Source organism: Oryx dammah, unplaced genomic scaffold (assembly GCF_014754425.2).
Source record: "Oryx dammah isolate SB20612 unplaced genomic scaffold, SCBI_Odam_1.1 HiC_scaffold_23, whole genome shotgun sequence".
Classification (NCBI taxonomy): domain Eukaryota; kingdom Metazoa; phylum Chordata; class Mammalia; order Artiodactyla; family Bovidae; genus Oryx; species Oryx dammah.
Genome location: NW_024070207.1, coordinates 3,923,673 through 3,951,035, shown reverse-complemented (window position 1 = coordinate 3,951,035; position 27,363 = coordinate 3,923,673). Strand labels below are relative to the sequence as shown.

At 35.8% G+C, this 27,363-nt stretch overlaps 1 protein-coding gene across 6 annotated transcripts in view; it reads right to left on the bottom strand.

The window, feature by feature from the left end:
- DIAPH2 (diaphanous related formin 2) overlaps positions 1-27,363 on the bottom strand; it is a 968,119-nt gene that overhangs the window by 679,966 nt on the left and 260,790 nt on the right. For all 6 annotated transcript variants that reach the window (XM_040266684.1, XM_040266683.1, XM_040266685.1 and 3 more), the window contains 4 exons: positions 8,168-8,242; positions 8,020-8,089; positions 4,161-4,297; positions 2,101-2,209 (listed from right to left, as the gene is read on the bottom strand). In XM_040266684.1, the coding sequence (XP_040122618.1) occupies positions 2,101-2,209; positions 4,161-4,297; positions 8,020-8,089; positions 8,168-8,242 (391 nt within the window). The remainder of the gene's footprint in view (positions 1-2,100; positions 2,210-4,160; positions 4,298-8,019; positions 8,090-8,167; positions 8,243-27,363) is intronic.

The window sequence follows — 27,363 nt, the reverse complement described above, 5'->3', positions numbered from 1 at the left end:
AAAGTAATTCTGGTAAAATACAGCACTAATTTTATTTTTTAAACAACAGATTTAAACTTTTGTTTTTCATGCTGCATTCTGAATATATTTTGAACTTTCAGATATTTTTTTCATCCACATGAAATAATGCAAATAAACAAACCCACTTCACAATTCTTGTGAGAGTAATTGTCTCTGTATATAACAAATTATTAATTTTGTACCTCATTAAAACAGGAAATTTCAAATTGTGATTTGTATATGTTTGCATCTGTAATCTGTCTTCAATAACTTCTTGAATACCTAGCAAGATAATGATCCTTCCATATGTTACTTGTTAACAATTTGCCATTTTATCATTCCATTCAGTCCAGCTTCCTGAAGGCTAGCAAATGTCACTCTCATTTCACTGTGTAGGCTGAACTATTCTATAGCAGGGGTGTCATTTTAAAGGTCAGACAATGCAGTAAACAAATACTGACATCACAGAAATCTGGCTTCAAATCACAGCTTTACCTCTCAACAGTTGTGTGAGTTTAGGTAAGTGATTTGAGTAATGAAAACTTTGAATACAGACATTAACATTTAATTCCTCCTAAGCAAACTCTAGAAGACAAGAACAAACTCCTACATATGATTGAAAGTTGGTAAAATTTAGGTAAGCCCAGGCACATAAATATAAACAAAGATTTCAAGCAGTCATCTAAAAAAGACAGTTTCCAAACCTTTCGGTAGAGATACTGTATTTTATTGAGAGAAAATGATATAATAAGAAGCATATTTTAAAAATGAAAGCACTGAAAAGAAATCCCAAGTAATAAAAAAAAGATAATACACTGGCCTTAAAAGGCACACCATAAAAGTTTATCCAAAATGCTCATCATAGAGTATAAGCAATAATTAACAAATTTCCTCAAATATTTGGAAAGGGATTACACTTTTGTGACACTACAGTATTCTCTTTGGACAAGCCAGTTTATCTGCTGTTGTCTGAAACTCTGGCAAAAACAGGTAACGACCTATACCAATACAATTAAAAAGGGGAAAAGAAACTGTTTTATATCAGGTAAGAAATTTTAATAAATGCTACTAAATTATTTGATAAAATTAAATTTGGAATCATATTCTCTTTGTTGAATGGCACCATAAGACTTTAAAAAACATTTCAGAAAGTGTTTTCCATGGTACATTAAATGCTAAGCACTGTCTAAAACAGAGAGATGAGCCTCATAGGCCAACAGAACTGGCATCGGATTTCACCATGCCACTTACAAGCTGTGGCAGGTCTGACAAGTTATGTACTCTCACTTAGCATATTTGTCTCATAAGTAGAATGGAGACAATAACAGTACCTACATTGCTAAGTTGTTGGAGCATCAAACCAGATAATACATATAAATCAAAATGTTTAGTCCAGGGTATCACACTATAGGAGCTCTCACCACAAAAGAATAAAGTTTTCTTTCATAAAATGGCTCATTTCTTAAAACTCTCTCACAAAATATAACAAATTTTATAATTTTATAAAGGAGACATGTAGGCTGGGTCTACACAGGGTTAGGAAATAGACCACGACCTAAGAAGTAGAAGTCAGTCCCCTCTATTCTGGGAAGTCAACCTTCTGAATGCCGTGTGAATGGCACCAAAAAAAAGACATGTATTTTGTTTTCTTAAATTTCTACAAGCCCATACAGACTTCACTAACACTTGTCTGGATAATGGCATTAGCTGAACTGTTTGTCCTCTTGCCCTGATTATTGCTAAGGCTTTAATTTCCATGACTTAGTACACTAATTACTAAATTTCTACCCAAATATTAATGATAATAATGATCAATTTATAATAATTCAAACTACTCTTCCTCACTTTAAGCAAATTATCATCTTCACAGACAAAACTTCTAGCTTCTATGAATGCCGAAGGAACAGGAAAATTTTCATTTTTACATTCCCTTCTATTTAAATGCTAGCTAAAGTGGAGTTAATGTCATACAAAATGAGTACTGGATTAGCCAAAAAAGTTCATTTGGGTTTTTCCGTGAGATGGTACAGAAAAACCCAAACAAAAATTTTGGCCAATGCAATATAAACCTGGAAGCAATTTAAGACAAAACTAACTTACCTGTAATTGCAAAGCTTCATGGTTTTCTAATCCTTCCACAATTGGTGAAAACCGTTCTCTGTTATTTCGTTCTGCTGCTGTAGTTATAGCCCCTAAAAGTTTATCTAGACTATAGAGGAAAAAAAACAGAAATAAGAAATACATCTTAAACACACTATATGAATACAAGTTATCTCTTATACACTCTTCCCTGTTTTCAGGTGCTTGATGTTTATATAGACCATCACAATTTAAGAATTGTGTTCTTCTCCACATATTTCTACAACTCAAATATTGATAGCATTAAATAACATTAGGTCATCAAAATAAAAAAATTCAATTTGAAAATCCTGAGGAAAGTCATTTTTCTGGGTGACATTTTAAAAAATACTTAATTGATAAACATTAAAATTTTGAGTTTTGATATTATATGTGTTAACATAGTTTTTTTTTAAGCACAGCAAAATAACATAACATAGATATTAATGTCACTTAAACATGGTGGCATCTACAGCTATTCAAAGTTCAGTCAAGTGTAATCAGACTGTAATTTTATAATAAAGTGCAAGAAAGAATACATATTTTTTAAACAACTTTTAAAACATTCTTTGAAAATGGAACAAGGAAAAAGCCTAAAAGAGAAAGCCTAGTAAATTTAAGAAGCATCTATAATTACCTAGCACAAGAAACTTATTTACATGAACAAAAATATTGGTAGCTATCTCTGTACAGTGTCTGAATCAAATGAACCTCTCTGTAGTATACTACTCACATCAAGCTGTATCTGAAATTATAATTAAGTCATAAAATATACCAGACTAGGTTGCATTATATGAATTAAGTACTGAAAACCTAATAGACTAGGAAAATATTTCTTAGTCATATATAAACTGATTTTCCTATAAAACTTAAGGAAGCTTTATTTTTGCATATGTTATCTCATTCTCATAAGACAATTTGTGATCTTTTTGTTCAATGTTTGTCTTCCAGTTTTGAAGGATAAACCAACACTAAGAAACATTTCATTTTATTCCAAGAGGTAAGAGAAAGTCAACATATTAGAATATTCTTAAATCTTTGCCTGCCTCTATTCTAATTCAAACTGAAATGATTACTGCCACACAGAGTGTTTAGAAAAAAATATTCTAGTTCATATCCATAACAGGTATTTCATTCTTTATCACAAGAGTTTCTTACCAACTGGACATCAAACCTATAATTTTGCTTCTGATTGAATATTATTTAAGTAAGAAGTGATCTAATGTGTTGTCCGCAACAACTTGCTGAAAATGGTACATACATGCATCCTGAATGATTAGCAACAGCCTTTTGTTCTTTCAAATCAGTTAATTGCATTCCATGACTAATTGCTTTATTCTTTCACTTACCATACACAGATAAAGTAAAGCACTACTGTAAAGTAACAGTACAGAATAAAAGCATCTGGTCAATTCTGTTAGTTAAAGAAGTCAAATTTTCTGATGTGCATGGATGAGGCTGTATATTGTGTAGAGTGTGTATGTGAATGTGCCTGTGTGTGGGTTTAGCCAAAATTACTCCCTAACTGATCTTTCCCTACTTTTCTAATAATTGCTTTCCCTTCAACTAGATAAAATTCTAATCATTCACTTTGAATATCCAACATTGAAGAACTTCCCATTAGGATTCTGTCTTTTTAAACCTATTTTTCAAAGAATCAAAAAACAGCTAAAATGTAAACAGATAAGATGAAAATACCAATTTTTCTCCTGAAATTTAATACTATTTTCATGCAAGCTATCAGGTGGCACTAGTGGAAAAGAATCTGCTGCCAATGCAAGAGATCAGGAGACATGGATTCAATCCCTCGGTCAGGAAGATCCCCTGGAGAAGGAAGTGGGTACCCTCTCCAGTATCCTCAGCTGGAGAGAAACCCCATGGACAGAGGAGTCTGGTGAGTTACAGTCCAAGGGGTTGCAAAGAGTCGTATACAACCGAGCAACTGAGCACAGCTGCATGGTATCAAAACAAACAGCACACATTTCTCAATTTCTCAAGTGTCATTTCTATGCAGTTAATGTTAATGACAAAGCAATACTTACATGTTCTCCTCTCCAACAATGCAAATAGCTGAAAGTATTTTTACTATTTCAGTCATCATGTTGGGTTGTTTGGGGTCAATTGCTCTTGCTAGGAGTAAAAGACTTCTTTCATCTCCTAGAATCCTTTGTAATCCAAACTAAAGGGGGAAAAAAAAAACCTTTCTTTCAAAATATTTTGGAGTCATATCTTCAATTTTAAAAAACAAATTAACAATGATTTTCTAAAAACCCATGCCTCCACATTGAGGTTCTATTTAATTAAATGAATGTTCTTCAAATTCAATTGCTTTTTATTTGAAATGACCACTTCTTGGATTTTAGGTCCTTTTATGACATACGATCTCCATTATCCTAACTAAACATTCCATAAAAATTTGGAAGAAATATGCAGCAATCAGTATTTGCTCAATAAAGAAGAATATGTAGCTGTTCTACTTATGTCATTGGTTCTCGTTGGAGACATCTGGAACTCATGATTAAATTTTCCAATATGTTTGTATGGAAAATTAAGTTGAACAAAAAGGGAAAATGTTGAAAAGCTCTTCTGTATACTACATGCCAGTTAAAGAAGCTACAAATCTCTGTATGGGTTTTCCCATACCTTCTCTCTTTTAGCCTCCCTCTTTCAAGTAGCTGTGCTGCATAGCAAAATTATAACCCCAAAGAAGTGGAACATGGGTTTTATTGAATACTACATGTCACAGTCAACTAGGAAGAGGAGACAGACACCATTTTCATTGATTTTCTAGGCTTAAACATATGCATGCAAGTGTGCATCACAAGAATGAATAAGTAAAGAAATGTTGAAGAAAGCCCAAAACTCGGGTTTTCACTACATAAAGAAGGTCATATTTTCTTTGATCTTTGGCCCACAAGGTATTTATCATATTTCTTATGAAATATGTTTGCTTGTTTTTACAGTTTAACAGTGGAATTTGACAATATTTCATCATTGCAAAATTGCTATTTCAAGCTAACATTTACTGAAGTACCACACACTTGAATATTTTCATGGTTTCTATTTTCTAAAAAAATCCAGGAGAAAACAACATGAGCCTTAGCTATAATAATAACAAAATACACAGAGATAAGACAAAAAGGAAATGGAAAAGACAAACTGAAAAAGAAGCAAAGAAAACAAAAGGAATATGAAGATATAAAGGTGGGTAGTAAACAATAACTAGTAATCAAATGAAACTTTGTAAAATGGAGAGATAGACGATTACTATACAATTACCAAACTTAAAATAACTTTTAAAATCGGTTAAACTGACAGTGAAATCATTAAATTTTTCAAATTTCCATTTTATTGTTTAAAGGTAGTTTCTAACATTGGAGAAGGAAATGGCAATCCACTCCAGTAGGGAAATACTCAAAATAAAAATGAAGATATGAGAAATGGTGGAAAACCATCAACCTAAACATTAGAGCAATATTATAGCAATGGAAGTTAAGGGGCAATGGGTTCCTTTTCATAATTGTATTATTCTATGTACTATATAAGCAAAAAGAGTTTTTGAAGTAGGTAATCAAAACCTTTGAGGTCAGTAAATTTGATGCATAAATCATTTCAGACTAAAGTTTCATGCTTTGATTATGACAAATTCAATACAACATGAAATTGCTATATCACTGTATTTTGTTTTGTTTTGTTTTGTTTTCTTATATCACTGTATATTTTTTAATGTAACTTTATGCCTATCGTTTCAGATGGCTGTAATTTAAAAGACTTATCATTTAGTCATGTTCCTAGCACCAATGTAAAAGACATTAACATGCTCTAACTAAAGCTTAGCCTTAGTTTAGAGTAATCTAAATCAAACCATCATGTTCTCCCTCCTACACTGTTAGTGGGAATGCAACTTGGCACAACCACTATGCAGGAACAGTATGAAGGATCCTTAACAAAATAAACTAGTAGAACTAGCATATGATCTAGAAATGTCACTGCTGGGAAGATGTCTGGAGAAAGCCATAACCTGGCAGGAAACACACACTCCAGTGTTCACTGCAGCAGTGTTTACAACAGCCAAGACATGGAAGCAACCTAAATGTGCATCCACGGAGGAATGGATAAAGAAGATGCAGTACGTGTATACAATGGAGTATTACTCAGCCATCAAAAAGAATGAAATGCCATTTGCAGCAACATGGATGGACCCAGAAATTATTTTATTAACTGAAGACAGACAAAGACAAACATATATCATATGATATCATTCATATGTGGAATATAATTAATAAAAAAGAAAAAAACTTATTTACAGAAACAGACATACAGATATCAAAAACAAAATGATGGTTACCAAAGGGGAAATGTGGTTGGGGGAGGGATAAATCAGTAGTTTGGCATGAACACATATATACTATAATATATAAGATAAATAACCAACAAGGACCCACTGTACAGCAGAGGGAACTCTGCTTAATATTCTGTAATAACCTATATGAGAAAAGACACTAATAAAGAACAGATACATGTATGTATGTATAACTGAATTACTTGGCTGTATAAATGAAACGAATACAACATTATAAATCAACTAATTATGTATTGGCATATCAACTGCTGTCTCCAGGGAAAAGGCTCTATAGGAAGTCTCACTAATATGACTTTCTCTACTAACTATACTGATTACACTCATACCTGGAAAGCTGTAAGATTTCACTACTCAAACCAATAAGAATTTAAATCAGACTCCTAATTTTACAGGTTAGGTGACTGATTGGCAGAGAGGTCAAATGATTTTCTGTTTCCCTCAATTGAAAAGAGAGATCCATCCTGAGAAGCAATGTTCATTAACTGCTTTCCTGCTAGGTATCACATTCTGCATAATTTTATCATCAAAGACTAAGAGCTCAAAAGTTGAGAAATTCTGCAGTAATACTGATGGAAATCTTTTCAGAAGAAACTTCCAAGAACAGCACAATTAGTATATTCTATACATGAGACTCATATCAATTGGCAAGCATCCATCAGATCAAAAAATTCTTTGCTGATACATGTGTGTATAATATACACATACATAATCATGCATAATCCCATACACTTATAAAAAAAGATTCCAGACTACTTATGTAGATACTCTTATTGCATTGGTTATTATTTAAAAATAGCTACATTTTACATCTTGCAAGATTTAGGTCACTGTTATACTTATTTATTTTTATTAAATATTTTGAGATCATTAGAACACCATCTAAAGGGATTTTTAAATTAATGAATGTCAATGGTATTTTACCTATAGGAATATGGTGTAAATCATACATAAGAGTTCATTCTTCATTCTAGTTTAAATAAAAAAATGACTATAACTACATAACCTGAGAAAAGATTACTTTTAGAAGATAAATCCTTAATAATAATGCAACTAATACCACACATATACAAAAATCTTCTGCTATCTGCCAGAAAAGTCTTTTATGGATATTAACACACTGACATTAACTGAACAAAGAAAGAATGAAAAATCTTAACCTTATACTGTTTTTAGCAAAATAAAAAAAAAATCAAACCATAGTTTTGAATTGTCCTTTATAATGGAAGATAAATTCTCTGTAAGGAAATGGTATCCAATTCATCAAATTTAAATTTTCCGACTACTACCAAAAAAAAAAAAGAACAGTATTATCTGATTTGGGAACAAGACTTGATGTCTGCATGATTGCAAAAACCTGTCATTAAATATTTTGAGAAGCAAAGTATATTTTAAATAATACTTAAATGAAGTTCATGATGAGTTGCATTATAAAGACCCTTTTGAAAACTGAGTAAGCACCCATGATTTTGCCTGTTTCATACACTCTGTTAGGAAAGCTCTCATCTTTTGTAACAAAGGCAGAAATAAATACTACTTGCCTTATTGTTCATAAATGCTTTGAGGCACTGAATAAGTTTATACTGATTCTTCTTGTCAATATTTTCTTGCCTGCATAAAAGAAAAAAAAATTATATTGTGCTGAAAAATCTCCCCTGTGGTGAATTTTTTTTTCATGCTTATTCTTACTGTTTCTTGTCCAGAAGCTTTTCCAGCACATCCAACAAGAGTCCAAGACCTTCATGGCCAAAGTTGTTAACCCAGCTATGAAACAAACAAACAAAGTATAAATAAGTTTATATAATTAAAACATTAAATACCTCAAATTAAATTTTTGATTTTCAAATCTGCTAATCCAGTCTTCATACTGTTTGTCAATCTTTTTTTCTACTCCAATTACTTTGAGTATTGACCCTATGAGAATGACTGAAGAGATCTTTTATCTCAATCCCACACTTTTCTTCACATTTTAGATTGCCCATTCCACAGCACTACCTTGGTTGTTTCACCAGCATTAAAAACTTAAGCCTGAATTTATAACCCAAATTTATTTTCCGCTTTGTGTCTGTTTCCCTATATCAACTCCTCTTCCACTCTTCCATATTCTGTTAATAACAGCGCTATCCTTTGAATCCTTCAGACTTGAAATACTGGCATAATTTCCTGATCCCCAAACTTTTTCATCTTTGCATTTATTCTGATCATTCATTCAAAAAATATTTTTTTGAGTTCCCACTAACTACCAGGCATGTTCTATGTGACAGAAATAACTGGCAACAAACTAAGCTCCTATGTTCATGTAGCTTATCATCTAGAGAAAAGAAGACAAAGACTAAAAAACAACTATGTAATAAAATATCACTGCTTTGGTACTATGAATAGAAAAAAAACCTTGGGAAATGGAATGAGCGACCCAGTGTTATTACTTTTTTTTTTTTTTTAATGTGTAGTCAGGGGAAGATTCTTTGATAAGGTGATATTTGAGCAGAGCTTTGAAAAAAGTAAAGAACTTTCCCAGTACAGGAAATAAGAGCAGTCTTCCATCAAAAATCTTCTCTGGACTACCTAACAAATTGCAACTGCTGATTCTGATCAAACCTCAACCTACCTTTCAAGCCTCAAGCCTCAACCTTAGACCACATGTTCCAATAAAATCAGACATATTCTGTTTCCTGCAGTCTTCCCTGCTTGACCTCATTTTTCAGTCTTTCTTTCCAGAAGGTAACTCCAACTCTATCTCTCTAAGGCTCAAACTGACTGGCAACTCCTCCATTAATGTTTTTCCCTGTAAGTACTACATCCAAATGTGTTATTTCCCCTTGAATGCCCATGTTTTTGTATCTCTTACTGAACAACATTATGATTGCATCACAAGTGCCTTACCCACCTTTCTGGATTAAAAATTCTCTGAAGATTGTTACATGATCTTATTCATCTTTGAGTCTCCCATAATGCTTAGCAGAGTAGATTACATATAGTCAACACTAAATATTTGCTAATTAAACTTTAACGTAATTTATTGACTAGTGTGGTTAAAAGAATGAGCAGAATCATACTGCCCATGAAATTCTCAAACGTAAATTAATATACAGCAGGACACCTGTGAAGCAATAATTAAAATATATGTATATTTAAACCATGACTACAGTTCAATGCCACAGTCTTTAAATCACATTTCATCTTTAACTAAGGCAAAGCTTATCAACAGAGATGAGACGTGAACTTCTAAGAGACAATCAATAAGAAACAACAGATCACTGAAAAAAAACTATTTTAAAAATAGTTCAAATATTCAGAACCAATCACATTCACAATATATATGGAAACTCATTTTAAACAAATTCTGCTTTAATTTCCACAGTGGAAATGAGAAAAAATCAATATGGCATTGTAATGATAATTGGCGGCAAGCTACAATTCAATTGAGGCATGTAATCAACCAGTATAATGAGCTATTTTCTCAGACTCTAGATAATCAGTAAGGTGGTGGTAGAAGGAGAAAAGGACACCAGTTCTCTAAGCATAAAATAATGATACTCTATCACAGAGAGTAATCAGGAGATATCATTTCAGCAAATACCGTAACACAACCTTAAAATAATCAGACTTCTGATTAAATTTATACATCCAGCCCTCAGTATCTGCTTTGGCATTTGGGAAGAAAAAATAATCTATGATTTCCTTAAACTTAACATTTATAACTTGTTTTAAGACTCTAAATTTTACTCATTTCTTTTTCTACCTAGTGCTATTAAAATTATTAGGATCATTTATTTCTGGGTCTAGAGAAGCCTTTGATTTAAGATCATGATTTCTATCTGTTCACATAAAATCAGACACTCACATATCCCAGAATGTTTCAAATTGTGCAGTTGATGGTACTTTGGTTTCATTCAGTGAAAACTACTATCAGTCTGAAAGAAAAAAAAATTTGCACACAACCATGAAACTTAAGTGTGAAGAGGTCAGGCCTATTACAAAGTAGGCAGAGAAAAATCTTAACTGAGAATACCTAAGGCTAATGGTGATGGAATTCCAGTTGAGCTATTTCAAAACCTAAAAGATGATGCTATGAAAGTGCTGCACTCAATATGCCAGCAAATATGAAAACCTCAGCAGTGCCCACAGGACTGGAAAAGGTCAGTTTTCATTCCAATTCCAAAGAAAGGCAATGCCAAAGAATGCTCAAACTACTGCACAATTGCACTCATCTCAAACGCTACCAAAAGAAATGCTCAAAATTCTCCAAGCCAGGTTTCAACAGTATGTGAACCGTGAACTTCCAGATGTTCAAGCTGGATTGAGAAAAGGCAGAGGAGCCAGAGATCAAATTGATAACATCCGCTGGATTGTTGAAAAAGCAAGAGAGTTCCAGAAAAACATCTACTTTTGCATTATTCACTATGCCAAAGCCTTTGACTGTGTGGATCACAACAAACTGTGGAAAATTTTGAAAGACATGGGAACACCAAACCACCTGACCTGCCTCCCGAGAAATCTGTATGCAGGTCAAGAATCAACAGTTATAACTGGACATGGAACAACAGACTGTTTCCAAATCGGGAAAGGAGTACATCAAGGCAATATATTATCACCCTGCTTATTTAACTTATATGCAGAGTACATCATGAGAAATGATGGACTGGATGAAGCACAAGCTGGAATCAACATTGCTGGGAGAAATATCAATAAATTCAGATACGCAGAAGACACCACCCTTATGGCAAAAAGTGAGGAAGAACTAAAGAGCCTCTTGATGAAAGTGAAAGAGGAGAGTGAAAAAGTTGGCTTAAAGCTCAACATTCAGAAAACTAAGATCAAGGCATCTGGTCTCATCGCTGCATGGCAAATAGATAGGAAAACAATGGAAACAATGAGAGGCTTTATTTTGGGGGGCTCCAAAATCACTGCAGATGGTAACTGCAAGCATGAAATTAAAAGATGCTTACTCCTTGGAAGAAAAGTTATGACAACCTACACAGCATATTAAAAAGCAGACACATTACTTTAGCAAGAAAGGGCCATCAAGTCAAAGCTATGGATTTTCCAGTAGTCATGTATGGATGTGAGAGTTGGACTATAAAGAAAGCTAAGCACTAAAGAACAGATGCTTTTGAACTGTGGTCTTGGAGAAGACTTGAGAGTCCCTTGGACTGCAAGGAAATCCAACCTGTCAATCCTACAGGAAATCAGTTCTGAATATTCATTGGAAGGACTGATGCTAAAGCGGTAACTCCAATACTTTGGCCACCTCATGCCAAGAGTTGACTCATTGGAAAAGACCCGGATGCCGAGGCAGATTGAAGGTGGGAAGAGAAGAGGACAACAGAGGATGAGATGGTTGGATGGCATCACCGACATGACGGACTTGAGTTTGAGTAGGCTCTGGGAGTTGGTGATGGACAAGGAGGCCTGGCCTCCTGCAGTCCATGGGGTCACAAAGAGTCGGACACAACTGAGGGACTGAACTGAACTGAACTGATTGAACTGAGCAACTGAAAGCCAGTGATTAGAGGCATGGTAGGAGCCCTTAGAGCTTTTATAGAGAATAGGTGTCCAGAAGGAGGTTGTAGCTAGGGGGATAAAATAACTATGATATAGTAGGATGACATTCAAGAGGCGAAGAGGAAGAGAGTACAGCTACAATACATATTGTTTGCTTTGTCTCTTGCCAGCACCGAATGCTTTCTCTTTAAAGCAGCAAATACTTTGTGGCCTCTACCCGAACACTAACTGTCTGTGTTTCTCTCACACTTAAATATGTAAGTTTTATCCAATATAAATGTGACACTAAAATGGTGAAGTGGTTTAAAAACAAAATGTTGGCTAGTTTATGTTGGCACGGCTTCCCAGGTGGCGCTAGTGGTAAAGAACTTGCCTGTCAATGAAGAATATTTAAAAGATGAGGGTTCAATCCCTGGGTCAGGAAGATCCCCTGGAGGAGAGCATGGCAATCCACTCCAGTTTTCTTGCCTGGAGAACCCCATGGACAGAGGAGCCTGACAGGCTACAGTCCGTAGGGCAGCAAAGAGTCGGACACGACTAAAGTTATTTAGCATGCAACTACATAGGTGGAGCCAAAAAACTAACTTTTAACTACTCCAGGTGATTCTGATGTTTGCTCAAGTTTGAGAACATCTGACATAAAACAGTGTTTGCTGAGAGGACGATGAAGACTTTCATAATCAGGATTCACACTCAAAATTTAAGACTGCTCTAAATACCCTCCACACCATACTGTATAACTGCATAGCCACAGGACAGAGATAAAACAACTAGTAAAAGCAAGTATATTTGGTCTGTGTATAAATATATATATGCCTTTGTTTTTGCTGTTTGGCCAACAGGCATGTGGGACCTAAGTTTCATAAGCAGGGACTGAACCCATGCACTCTGCAGTGGAAGTTCAGAGTCATAACCACTGAATCGCCAGGGAATTCCCAGATATATTAGGTACATTTCACAGAGTAGGCAAATTCCAGCTCTCAGTTATTCAGTACTAACTGAAATATCTAGAAGTATGAAAACACAGTTAATGACTCTATTTAAAATCTGACTCAGATTGCAGGTAAAGACATCAATTTTCTGTAGTATCTCAGCCTTGAAATCAGACGTTGCAATTTATCATGGACCCCAAATTTATAAGAGATACAGAAAGAACAGAGAATAATGAAGAACCAAACAGAAGAAAAAATGGGGGGAGGAAGATGATTTCATATACTCTCCATAATACTCTGTAACACAAGGTTTTTTCCCTTTTGATTGGAATATGACTTACATACAGTGAAATTCATCACTGACAAACCACGGTCATGCAGCTTCTAACACAAACAAGACATAGAACACGTCCACCCCACCAAAATATTTTCTCATTTCCCTTTACGATCAGTCACTTTTCTTTACTCCCAGCCATGTGGCAACCACGTATCTGGTTTGTGTCCCTATAGTTTTGCTTGCTCCAAAATGTAATTAGAAATGTAATCATACTGTATACAGGTTTTAGTGTCTGGTTTCCTTCACTTAGCATAAACATGATATTCAACTATGTTGTTGCATGTACTAGTAGTCCATCCCTTTTTATTGTATGGGTATAACACAATTTTTTTTTCCATTCATCAACTGATGAATATCTGGGTTGTTTCCAGGTTTTCATGATTATGAACAAAGCTGCTATAAACATTCACATGTAAGTGTTTATGTAAGCATAAGTTTTCCTGCCTCCTGACAAATCTGTATGGAGGTCATTATGCCTTTGACCGTGTGGATCACAATAAACTGTGGAAAATTCTGAAAGAGATGAGAATACCAGACCACCTGACCTGCCTCTTGAGAAATCTGTATGCAGGTCAGGAAGCAACAGTTAGAAGGACATGGAACAACAGACTGGTTCCTAATAGGAAAAGGAGTATATCAAGGCTGTATATTGTCACCCTGCTTATTTAACTTCTATGAAGAGTTCATCATGAGAAACACTGGGCTGGAGGAAGCGCAAGCTGGAATCAAGATTGCCGAGAGAAATATCAATAACCTCAGATATGCAGATGCCACCACCCTTATGGCAGAAAGTGAAGAAGAACTAAAGACCCTCTTGATGAAAGTGAAAGAGGAGAGTGAAAAAGCTGGCTTAAAGCTCAACATTCAGAAAACAAAGATCATGGCATCTGGTCCCATCACTTCAAGGCAAATAGATGGAGAAACAGTGGAAACAGTGCCAGACTTTATTTTTGGGGGCTCAAAAATCACTGAAAATGATGATTGCAGCCATGAAATAAAAAGATGCTTACTCCTTAGAAGAAAAGCTATCATCAACCTAGACAGCATAGTAAAAAGAAGAGAGATTACTTTGCCAAGAAAGGTCTGTCTAGTCAAAGCTATGGTTTTTCCAGTAGTCATGTATGGATGTGAGAGTTAAACTATAAAGAAAGCTGAATGCTGAAGAACTGATGCTTTTGAACTGGGGTGCTGGAGAAGACTCTTGAGAGTCCCTTGGACTGCAAGGAGAAAAAACCAATCAATTCTAAAGGAAATCAGTCCTGAATATTCATTGGAAGGACTGATGCTAAAGATGAAACTCCAATACTTTAGCCACCTAATGTGAAGAACTGACTCATTGGAAAATACCCTCATGCTGGGAAAGACTGAAGCAGGAAGAGAAGGGGACGAAAGAGGATGAGATGGTTGGATGGCATCACCAACTCGATGAACCTGAGTTTGAGCAAGCTCCAAGAATTGGTGGTGGACAGGGAAGCCTAGCATGCTGCATGCAGTCCATGCCCAACTCACAAACAGTTGGCCACTAGTGAGTGACTGAACTGAACTCGGTTGTTTCCAGGTTTTGACCATTATGAACAGTGCTGCTACAAACATTCATATGTAAGTATTTATGTAAGCATGCATTTTCATTTCTCTTTGGGAAAATAACTAGGGGAGGAATTGTTAGGTTTTAAGATAAGTTTTTTTTGTTTTTTCTTTTTTTATTTATTTTTAACTAAAAGATAGTTGGTTTACAATATTGTGTTGGTAATCTTTTAAAACTGTTTTCCAAAGTGGCTAGACCATTTAGCATTCCTTCAGCAAAGCATGCATGGGCATGAGTGCATGGTTAAGTTGCTTAAGTCATGTCTGACCCTTTGCAACCGTATGGACTCTAGCCCACCAGGCTCCTCTGTCCATGGGATTCTCCAGGCAAGAAGATTGGAGTGGGTTGTCATGACCTCCTCCAAGGCATCTTCCTGACCCAGGGATCAAACCCATGTCTCTTAGTGTCTCCTGCATTGGCAGGCAGGGTCTTTACCACTAGCACCAAAAGTATAATAGTTGTAACTGCTTAAAATCCTTCAAACACTTCATATTGTCAACCGTTTTCACTTTAATCCTGAAAATGTTTTCACATAAAGAAACTGAGAAGAAAATTATTTAAGTAACTTGCAAAACATCATTCCACAAGTTAAATATCAGTTTAAGTACTCACATCCACACACCTAGGTCTGATTCCAAAGCCCATGTTTATTTCAATCACACCATTAGAAATTACTAATAGAACCAGTACATGGTTTTCTATAACACCTGGCTAATGGCTCCAGCCAGAACTCACAGAAGAATCTGTGGTTCTTCCAGAATTGCACTGAGCTTAAACCTACATATCTATGTCTAGACAAAAAATTATAAATTTTCTTTTATTTAATAGCTTATTTCATTCATTTAGGTGTAATGGCTAGTTTTCAACTCACATGTTTCTTGTCTTTCAAAGTCTTAAGCTTCTTATCTATGAAATATTACCGAAGAAAAATATTTGGAAACTCCATCTAAAACTTGCAATCAAGATTTAGGCAGCAGCTTATTTGGAAAGAACAGAGTTAGATGTACTGAAAGGTTTTTTCTTTTTTTTTTTTTTTTGGTCATTGTTGTTAAGATGGGTTACAGCCCATAATCTCATTTGTTGGTATTAACACGTTGATGATTTGGGGACTTCTCTGTTGATTCAGCGGTCAAAACTCCACACTCCCAGCACAGGGGATCTGGGTTCAATCCCTAGTCAGGGAGCTAGATCTTACATGCTGCAACTAATGATCCCACTTGCCACAACTAAGGTGTGGTGCAGCCAAATAAATAATTTTTGAAAAACGTATTGATAATTTTATTTCATCAAGTTACCTAAGTTAGGGTTGTCTTGACATGCTACATATCCATCATCACTTAACAGCAGACCAGGTAGAACAAATGAACCACCCAAGCAAACAAACAAAAATAGAAAGATCACTGAGGACAGTTAATGTATGTGTGAGCAAGAGTCAAAGATAAGATCTGAACACTGAAAAAGAAGCCAGGAAGATTTTCCAGGGAGGAAGAGGACTGACCCACAATGAGACAATATTTTCTGACCTTATATATAAAAGGTATGGCTATATACCCTGATATTGCTCAAGAAGTTACAAAATTAGAGATCTTTTCCCACGTTTACTCAAAGGTCGGAAATATAACTCTCCATTCATCAATGGGGTATCTCTGTGAGATCACAGAGTGACATGGTTAAATACATAAGCTTTATAAGAAGACAGATCTAGATTCCAATCCCATCTCTATCATATTCTAGCTGCATTATTTTCAATCAGTTACTTAAAATCTCTAAGCGTGTTTCCTTGTCTACAAAATAGGGATGAGAATAGTACCTATACCTCATAAGGCCTTTGTTACTATTAAATGAAATCATGCACAGTGAAGCTTGTATTAAGATATTTCTAAAAATGTTAAAAATAATAAACTTTAGCACTCCTTAAATCTCCTTATCCAAAATACAGTATGAATTTTAGGCATATTCTTCTTTAAAATTATTAATACTTAATAACATTTCCTCAATAATTGAAAAGTATTTTAAATATATGAAATGTGCAGAAGACTCTGAAAAGATACTAGAGGGACTCCTGGCAGTCAAGTGGTTAAGACTGCACTTCCAATGCAGGGGGCACGGGTTTGATCCCTGGTCAGGAAAATAATACCTACATGCCACGTGGTATGCCCAAAATAAATAAATAAAAATAAAAAATAGATACTAGACTTCTACAGGTTGACTTTTTAAAAAAGATTTCATAACTTGATATTTGGTACTCAAATCATATCACTTGCTCTCTCTAACTTACTGTTATTCAACTTTATATATATTCATTACTATATTTAGTTCTGGCCAATTCACAGTGAAATAGACATAGAAGTCACAATGGTAGGGGAAGGGGAGATGTGGAGATAAAAGTATATTTATAGTCCATGCATAATCCTAGCAGAAAAATATCAAAACACATTAAGGTTCTAAAACAAAAATCTGCCCCAGTCTTTCAGAACTTCTGAAGTCATTATTTGTAAAGGGCCCACTTACACTCATTGGCATGCTCAAAATTAAAAAAACAAAAAATCTTATCTGTGATGAAAGTATCAGAGGATTCATTGAACCCTATGGCCATGACAAAGCAAGATTCTCCCCTCTCTGGCTCTCCAGGGCAAAAAAAAAGTGAAGAAAACTCTAAAATGTGCCTATTTTATGAGGGAATGAGATTCGGTTCCTTCACAGTCTCCAAAAATTTTAACTTCTTTTATCCATAAGTTGGATATTTGGACCCTGAATTATTTAATTATAGTTCACATAAATATAACTTAAAATCAGACACTGGATAGATGAGTTCAGTATTCTATATGTAAAACAGACATATAGGAAGTAGTGACTACATGCACATTTATGATTAGACTGTCTGGATTCACATCTTTCTTTCAGAAGGGTTAAAGCTAAAATTAGAAAGTGTTTTCCTGAGTCAGCAGTGACTGAGTTGGAAAACTCAGCAGTGGTCACAGGACTGGAAAAGGTCAGTTTTGACTGAAACCCCAAAGAAAGGCAATGGCAAAGAATGCTCAAACTACCACACAGTTGCACTAATCTCACATGCTAGTAAAGTAATGCTGAAAATTCTCCAAGCCAGGCTTCAACAGTATGTGAACTGTAAATCTCCAGATGTTCAAGCTGGATTTAGAAAATGCAGAGGAACCAGAGGTCAAATAGCCAACATCCATCGGATTACTGAAAAAGCAAGAGAGTTCTGGAAAAATATCTATTTCTGATTTATTGACTATACCAAAGCCTTTGACTCTGTGGATCACCACAAACTGTGGAAAATTCTGGGAATACCAGACCATCTGACCTGCCTCTTGAGAAACCTGTATGCAGGTCAGGAAGCAACAGTTAGAACTGGACATGGAACAACAGACTGGCTCCAAATAGGAAAAGGAGTACGTGAAGGTTGTATATTGTAACCCTGCTTATTTAACTTATATGCAGAGTACATCATGAGAAACGCTGGGCTGGAGGAAGCACAGCTGGAATCAAGATTGCCAGGAGAAATATAAATAACCTCAGATAACCAGATGACATCACCCTTATGGCAGAAAGCAAAGAAGAACTAAAGAGCCTCTTGATGAAAGTGCAAGAGGAGCGTGAAAAAGCTGGCTTAAAGCTCAACATTCAGAAAAATAAGATCATGTCATCTGGTCCCATCACTTCACGGCAAATAGATGGGAAAACAGTGGAAACAGTGGCTGACTTTATTTTGGGGGGCTCCAAAATCACCACAGATGGTGACTGCAACAATGAAAATAAAAGACGCTTACTCCTTGAAAGAAAAGTTATGACCAACCTAGATAGCATATTAAAAAGCAGAGACATTACTTTGCCAATAAAGGTCAGTCAGTCAAGGCTATGCTTTTTCCAATAGTCATGTATGGATGTGAGAGTTGGACTATAAAGAAAGTGGAGCACCAAAGAATTGATGCTTTTGAACTGTGGTGTTGAAGAAGACTCTTGAGAGTCCCTTGAACAGCACGGAGATCCAACCAGTCTATCCTAAGGGAAATCGGCCCTGAATATTCATTGCAAGGACTGATGCTAAAGCTGTAACTCCAATACACTGGCCACCTGATGTGAAGAACCGACTCATTTGAAAAGACCCTGATGCTGGGAAAGATTGAAGGCGGGTGGAGAAGGGGACGACAGAGGATGAGATGGTTGGATGGCATCACCGACTCAATGGACATGAGTCTGAGTGAACTCCAGGAGTTGGTGATGGACAGGGAGGCCTGGCGTGCTGCGATTCATGGGGTCATGAAGAGTCGGACATAATAGAGCAACTAAACTGAACTGTACTGATCCTGAGTCCCATAAGCAGTAAAGGCAATGAGTCTCAGGTGCAAGCGTCCAATATTAGTCATGTCATCCCTGTATCACTGTTTGTGCACTGCTAAAGGCTAGTATAAAGGATTATTGTTCTGTACAGAGGATTTTATTTCCCTCTGATGGTGTTCTATTCCCATGTGTAATCTCATACTACAACCCAAATCACAAGAAGACCAAATAAAACGAATGATAGTTCAGAGATTCGTCGTGGAGTTGAGAAAGTTGGTACAATTGTAAGACATAAAACAACTAATTCAAAGCATTGAGTAGACTTCAAAAATGATTTCAAATAGTGTTTACATATTTTAAGACCAGGGAAACATCTTATTTTAACATGGATATTGCCAATGTAATATTTTTGAATGAAATTAAAACCAAATCTTAGTTATTGGTCCCCATGGAAAGAAAAGGTCCTGGGGTGATTAAAACCAATGTACAACCTAATGCAAGCAGTATCATACCTTCAATCCACAGATCAATATCTCCAAAGAGTGGCCAAGAAAACCTTAGACTTTTCAGCATTTTTAAACTATAATTTGTTCAGCTAAATCAACTTCATAGATAATTCTACCATCAATAGCATACAACCATGAAAAAATAAATGTTAACAACAAAAACAAAATGGATTTGTATATGCTATGACTGCCCTGGTCTTATATTAAAGAAAAGCTTACATCCACTCAGGTTTGTCTACATGAAAACAAATACAGTACCCTTCAGCATTGCAATGTCCTTCAAAACTATTTATCATGGTAGATTAGTACGTCAGCTATTTCTGACCAATTCAAAATATCTATTATCATACTGCCATTTCCAGATATCTGTGCATGTTCTTTTGAAGCATGACATTCACTGACCACTTATTTCACCTGATTCATAAAAAGGTTGAATATGTCAATTTTCAAGCTCTGCCTCTCAGTCCTTTTGAATTCAATACTGAAACAGATTATAATTTTCTTAGAAAATACCAAAGAAGACAATCCATCTCTCCCTATATCCTCTGGTTTTTGCTTTAAGAGGGTTTTGCCTGGCTCATTCATTCTCTCCATCAGGTCTCAGTGGAAAAATCCTGCTCTATTTCATGCTACTCACAAATTTTTCTTTTAAGAATTCCTCACAAAGGAGGAAATGTGTGTGCTTTTCAGTTGTTCTTGGGTCAGGAATTAGCCCGGAGAAGGAAATGGCAACCCACTCCAGTACTCTTGCCTGGAGAATTCCAGGGACAGAGGAGCCTGCCAGGCTACAGTCCATGAGATCACAGAGAGCTGGACATGACTGTGTGACTAACTTTCTTTCTTTCTTTACTAAATAAAACCAAATTTCTCTTAAATATTTACAACAAATCGTAAACACCTTACATACAAAAATCTCCTAAAGGCAATAGTTTCAGTAAAATTCTCCTTCAAAGGGTAAAAGATTCTTATTGATTAAAATCACTTTCTTAAGCTCTCAAAATATTTTGGAGACAGTCATAATGACTTAAGTCCAAAACTTTTAAAATGTTCAACAGGTTACACAATAATGAATATTTTTATCCCCACTCTCCATTAAAAATATTGCTAGAAAAAATATGAGATGGCCTTAGCCCACAGTAACAATGACAACAAAATGCACAAAAAATGTGAATAAAATTAAAAATAGAATCTTAAATTTATAGTAAGTAGAGGGGAAGCAGGGAAGAAGATCATTCCAAATATTCAAACATAAGCTGGTCATATTTTAAATATTCTTCATATGTTTGAATTGTGAGTATAATTATATCAGGACACTTAAAAAACACTTAACTAAAGTCATCTTCTTAGTGATTTAACCAGTCAAACTTAAAATGTTAACTTTCATTAAAAAAATGCATTTGTTTATTTTCTTAAGCTAAGTAATATGGTTAAAACTCTATCACACACTCCTCAGGACATCCGATTTCTTTTAATAGTGGAATTTTGTTAAAATGAACTTACTCCAGGAAATCATATTCCTAATCTATAAACCCTGGAAATGAAAGAGAGCTGCCATCAAGTTTATGTGCTATGAATAAGGTAAGAAGTTCCTTGAATGCAAGGAGGAAAACAGAAAGGCATAGAACACGCTAGCACATATTGCCTTTTTCCCTACACCAATCTGCATGTTATACTGAATGGCTCTGGTGGGCAAGAGAGAAGGTCAATGAATATTCCTTCATGGTAACAGGGGTAAGGAGAGTTGAAGGATAATTACCATTTGATGACTGAACAACAGAAAGGCAACAGTCCTTCTCACCTACATAATAAAAGACTCATTATAGAGTGTGATAGCTATGTAGACAAAGATCAAAGAAATTTAATGTTCCTGAATACTTTTAGCACAGGGTAACTCTTAGAATGCAAGTAGGTCAAACCAGTCACTCCTAAAGGAAATCAATCCTGAATATTCAATGGAAGGACTGAAGCTGAAGCTCCACTACTTTGGCCACCTGATATGAAGAGCTGACTCATTAGAAAAGACCCTGAAGCTGGGAAAGATTGAAGGCAGGAAGAGAAGGGGTCAACAGAGGACAAGACGGTTGGATGGCATCTCCGACCCAATGGACATGAGTTTGAGCAAGCTCCAGGATACAGTGAAGGAGAGCGAAGCCCGGCATGCTGCAGTCCATGGGGTCACAAAGAGGTGGACACGACTGAGCAAATGAACAACAACAACAAACACGTAGTAACAGGGTCGAGAGTAATACAAGAAGTATTTGACTCCAAAGGCACAACTTAGCGACTGAACAACAACAAAGAATCAAAGAATCCACAATCAAACCTCAAAGAATCATTTCTTTGCGTCCTCATGGTAGATGTTAAAAAATTCTTAGCAAGTTCAAATGTTTTATTGTCTCAGAATGTGATCTGTAATGTTAATTTTCTGGTCTTTTCTAGTTTATCTTCATGTAATATTTTAAAATCTCTTTCCTCCAAAACTACGAAAAATACTATTATGTAGCTGTATACACATACATGCACTCTTGAAATAGTTAAATATCTTAATACCTCCAATTTTAATAAAGTTCTTCAAAGCATAATCATTCAACAATGAACAAGTAAAATCCTTAATAACCCCACATTAAACACCTTGATAATTCTTAAGCCTTATCTAACAGAAATTAAACCCAAAAAGCTCATTATTTTTCTCTTCCACTGTAATATAAATGATCTAAAGCAATGACAACAAAACAAAACAAAAAACAATAATACTAAACTGTACATGTAATGGAGATAAAACCTTTATAGGATTACAATGCAGAATAAAGTTCCTAAGCAAAAAAAATATTAACCTTCTACTATATTCAACCTGGCTTGCACTCATTTTCAGAAAAATCTAGAAACATAGCTACTCCTAAAAGTTACACATTTGATGTCTTTTAAAACCTATGAATGACTTTTTAAAGAAAGCATAATGCTTTAACTGCTGAAGTAACTTTGACCTCTTTCAAAAATGCAAAGACTTTCTTTTCAATTAGAACAAGTAAAAACCACGACAAACACTGAAAACTTTAACATTTATAAACACACTTCCATGAAAGAACATGGACTAATGAGAGTAGTTTTATTAAACTCAGTTACTCCATACTGACTCCTTCATTCTACAGATGAAGAAAATAAACAATTTCACTGAATTGTCTTAGATCATGAGGGTTTTTAATACCAAAACTATGACTGGAATCAATCAACCCTCAGTCATTACATACCTCCCATTCAACTATATTATCAACAATTAACAAATATATCACCAATTAGTGATTATGAGTTTTTTAGGTTCTATTCCTTTCATGAAGGAATACCACACGCAAGTGAAAATTTATCATCAATGTGTATATTTAAACATGAAAGCAATACAAGTGAAGTGTTTTTTGTTTGCTTTTAAATTTATTATGGAATCAAGAAGCAAGAGAAACTTTAGGTAATAAACACGTTGGAGATGTTCAAACATATACTTGCTTTCTGCTTCCCATATACCAGTGAATAAAATACTTACTTGCTCAGCATAGATACAGAGCCTTCTCATGTTGCAATTCATTATTATAGTTGTAGACATACCAATGACATACAGTAAATATTCACTTCAAAAAATGTAACAAATGTTAACTGATATCTGGCTTGACACAAAAATACAAGTATTAGGAAGCACTTGGAAAAATGGAGCCATTCAACTTTCAGTTCAGTTCAGTTAAGTCACTCAGTCATGTCTGACTCTTTGTGACCCCATGGACTGCAGCACGCCAGGCCTCCCAGTCCATCGCCAACTCCTGGGGTTCACCCAAACCCATGTCTATCAAGTTGGCGATGCCATCCAACCATCTCTTCCTCTATACTCCCATTCTCCTCCTGCCCTCAATCTTTCCTAGCAGCAAGGTCTTTTCAATTGAGTCAGCTCTTTGCATCAGCTGGCCAAAATATTGGAGTTTCAGCCTCAACATCAGTCATTGCAATGGACACCCAGGACTGATCTCCTTTAGGATGGACTGATGGGATCTCCTTGCAGTCCAAGGGACCCTCAAGAGTCTTCTCCAATACCACAGTTCAAAAGCATCAATTCTTTGGCGCTCAGCTTTCTTCACAGTCCAACTCTCACATCCATACATGACCACTGGAAAAACCATAGCCTTGACTAGACGGACCTTAGTCGGCAAAGTAATATCTCTGCTTTTAAATATGCTGTCTAGGTTGTTCATAACTTTCCTTCCAAGCAGTAAGCGTCTTTTAATTTCATGGCTGCAGTCACCATCTGCAGTGATTTTGGAGCCCCAAAAAATAAAGTCAGCCACTGTTTCCACTGTTTCCCCATCTATTTGCCATGAAGTGATGGGACCAGATGCCATGATCTTCATTTTCTGAATGTTGAGCTTTAAGCCAACTTTTTCACTCTCCTCTTTCACTTTCATCAAGAGCCTCTTTAGTTCTTCTTCGCTTTCTGCCATAAGGATGGTGTCATCTGCATATCTGAGGCTATTGACATTTCTCCTGGCAATCTCGATTCCAGCTTGTGCTTCTTCCATACGAGCGTTTCTCATGAGGTACTCTGCATAGAAGTTAAATAAGCAGGGTGACAATATACAGCCTTGACGTACTCCTTTTCCTATTTGGAACCAGTCTGTTGTTCCATGTCCAGTTCTAACTGTTGCTTCCTGACCTGCATACAGATTTCTCAAGAGGCAGGTCAGGTGGTCTGGTATTCCCATCTCTTTCAGAATTGTCCACAGTTTATTGTGATGCACACAGTCAAAGGCTTTGGCATAGTCAATAAAACTTTATTTTATTCAACTTTAGTTTAAGAATAAAAGTTCTTGGTTACCTTTCTTGCTTCCTTACCTAGCATGAAGTGGTCAATCATCTTAAGTTTGCTTCTGATAGAGTTCAGAAGACAATACCCCAAAATATGGCACTCTAGCACATTCAATATCTTAAGCTGAAGGACTAAGAAAAGGACCGAAGCAAGAACGTCACTACGACCTCGTTCTTCCCCAGCCTACCCCTCTTCTTCTCTGAAAGCAGGGGAGAAATATTCCACGTGAAAGGTACCCATCCTGCCTGTAACTCTAGGAGGGAAGGCATCTGTGTCATCTGACACAGGGAATTGAGGACACAGAAGCCTGTATATATAAACTTTGTTAAACTAACCCTTAGCTTCCTACTTACTTCTTCATCATGTACTACCCCTAGCCCAAATCCCTTGGTCTTGTCAAATTTTCACAAATTAGTTGTTTCTTTGTCTAAAAGGTATAAAAGGTTTCGATTTTGTTCAGTTCTTTGGGTCTTCATTCTCTTGTGAAATCTCCAATGTTTATGTACCGCCCCCCCAAAAAAAATCGGTAAAATTTGTATTCCTTTCTCCTGTTAATTTTTATTATGTTAATTTGCAGACTCAGCCAGATACTCTGAGAAGGTCGAGTAAAACATTTTCCTCCTCTATATTTCCTGCTAACTTCGTTAACTTCTCTAACCCTCTGTGCTTTGCCTTGCTCACTCTGGCTATACTAAACTTTTAACAAACCCAGTGAACTCTTATTTTGCTGGATAGATCATTTGCTCTGCCAATTCCTGTCTGCAAATGGAATGAGGCCTGAATTAGAGTACTGACAATGGAAACACAAAAACTATGCAAGAGATATGTCAAATAAGAATGGGAAATATGATGAACAGGGGTATCAAAAATGAGCCTATATCATACACACAGGGTTCATAGCCAAATCCTTGAATAGATGGATGAGTGTTCTAAGTCCAGAATCATGCTTACCTAAGCACCACAGTATGTGTTCAGAATGGTGCTTCTAATCTCCACAGTACTATTTATTTTATACATTTATACATTCACATTTATCTAGCATCTCTCCTTTCAATATGTTTCAACATTTCCAACCACATATCTGAAAAATCAATATGCATGTATAATTTGCTCTTGGCCCTCAAGAGTAACTCTTCTATAGTTGACCCTGCTTTCATTACTCTAAGTTTCCAAGATTATTTGAAAGACTTGAGAAATGCATGAAGGTGAATATTTGCACCAAACTATTGTCCTGAGCAAATTAAGACACATGATTTCAACCTGTAAAATCAGTATTATAATTTAAAAACAATACGAAATAATAGCAGAAACCAAAATTAATGAAACAGTCGCATAGTAATAGCTCAGCGTAATGTATCCTGTATCCTATTTCTGGGAGAAAGTATATGACAAAAAAAACTGACAGAGAGAAGTTTTTTTTCCAAGGTACAAAACATGTCATAACGTCAGAGGATATCCCCAGGGCAATATCCCATACCATTTACATTTAAAATATTTTGCCATTTTAATTGATGCTTATAATGCTCACCTCAACAACACTACAAAACTCTTTAACATTTTCTTTATCAGAGAAAAATGCTTAATGTAGTTTCAATGTTGGAGTCATTTCAGGGAATTCTTATTCTTGAACAAATGCTAATTCACATATGGAAATTTATGATAACTCAATTTTTTGAAATCCATTTAACACTCTAGCACTTAGTATTCAATACTTTTTGATGAATGAATATTAAATACAAAAATGTAAGAAATGATCTCCAGGAACTGTCCTGGAAGCCGGTATTAAGGATGCTATGGTACCCTTAGAATCCACGTGCAATGTGGTTTTGATCCCTGGGTTGGGAAGTTCCCCTGGAGAAGAGAACGGCTACCTACTCCAGTATCCTGGCCTGGAGAATTTCATGGACTGTAGTCCATGGGGTCACAAAGAGTCAGACATGACTGAGCTACTTTCGCACACATTCATATATGAAAACCTAGAGAAGGAAACGGCAATCCACCCCAATATTCTTGCCTGAGAATCCCATGGATAGAGGAACCTGGCAGGCTACAGTCCATGGGGTCGCAAAGAATTGGACAAGACTGAGCGACTTCACTTTCACTTTCAGAGCAATACTCAGTACTCAGGTCTCACTCTCCAAAACAGAATTAGACCCAATCTGCATATTTTCAGTAATGCTGGGTGCTGCAAAACAGACCTAACAAATATGAGTGGATTGATTCTGGACTTAGAAAGGTTTGAGATTCATATTCATATGGCAAACTACTAAGCTAGCCATCTCACTTGAAGCTGATTTAGATTTTCAAAGTGCACTACAGCGTTATACTCCCTTCTATGTTCTCCCTTCATGGATTCCATCTCAATAGAAGATTTTCAGGTTTCAACTGCCTGATGTGAGAGGCCACACACCTATAGCTTTGCTGACCAAGTAGGAAATCTCCCCAAATGAGTTGTCCATTATCTGACACCAGTCGAACAGCCAGGGTCATAGAGCAAACACTGTTATCTATTGCACAAGGATTTTCTTTCAATTGAGTGCACAGAATACCTGCACTCCAGGTGCTAGCTGGCGTCTTAATCATGAATTGTCAGCTATCCAGCTCCTATCAAAAGTCCAACAGAGATGTTAGATATTCCAGAGGGAGAGCCTCAGGGACATTTCTCAAGTAAATCTTGGTAGCAGCTTAGATTATGGGGAAGCTGTACACCAGTGTTATTTCTCTGGGTTTTTGTAGTAATACCATGACTTTATTTTTTTTTTTTTAACTCAATGGAGGAAATGGACGTTCGAAATCCTCTGTACTTTATGGAAAACTATCCAAGACTCAGCTTTCTCTTCCCAAGGCAAATGTTGAATACATAGAAAATACAATA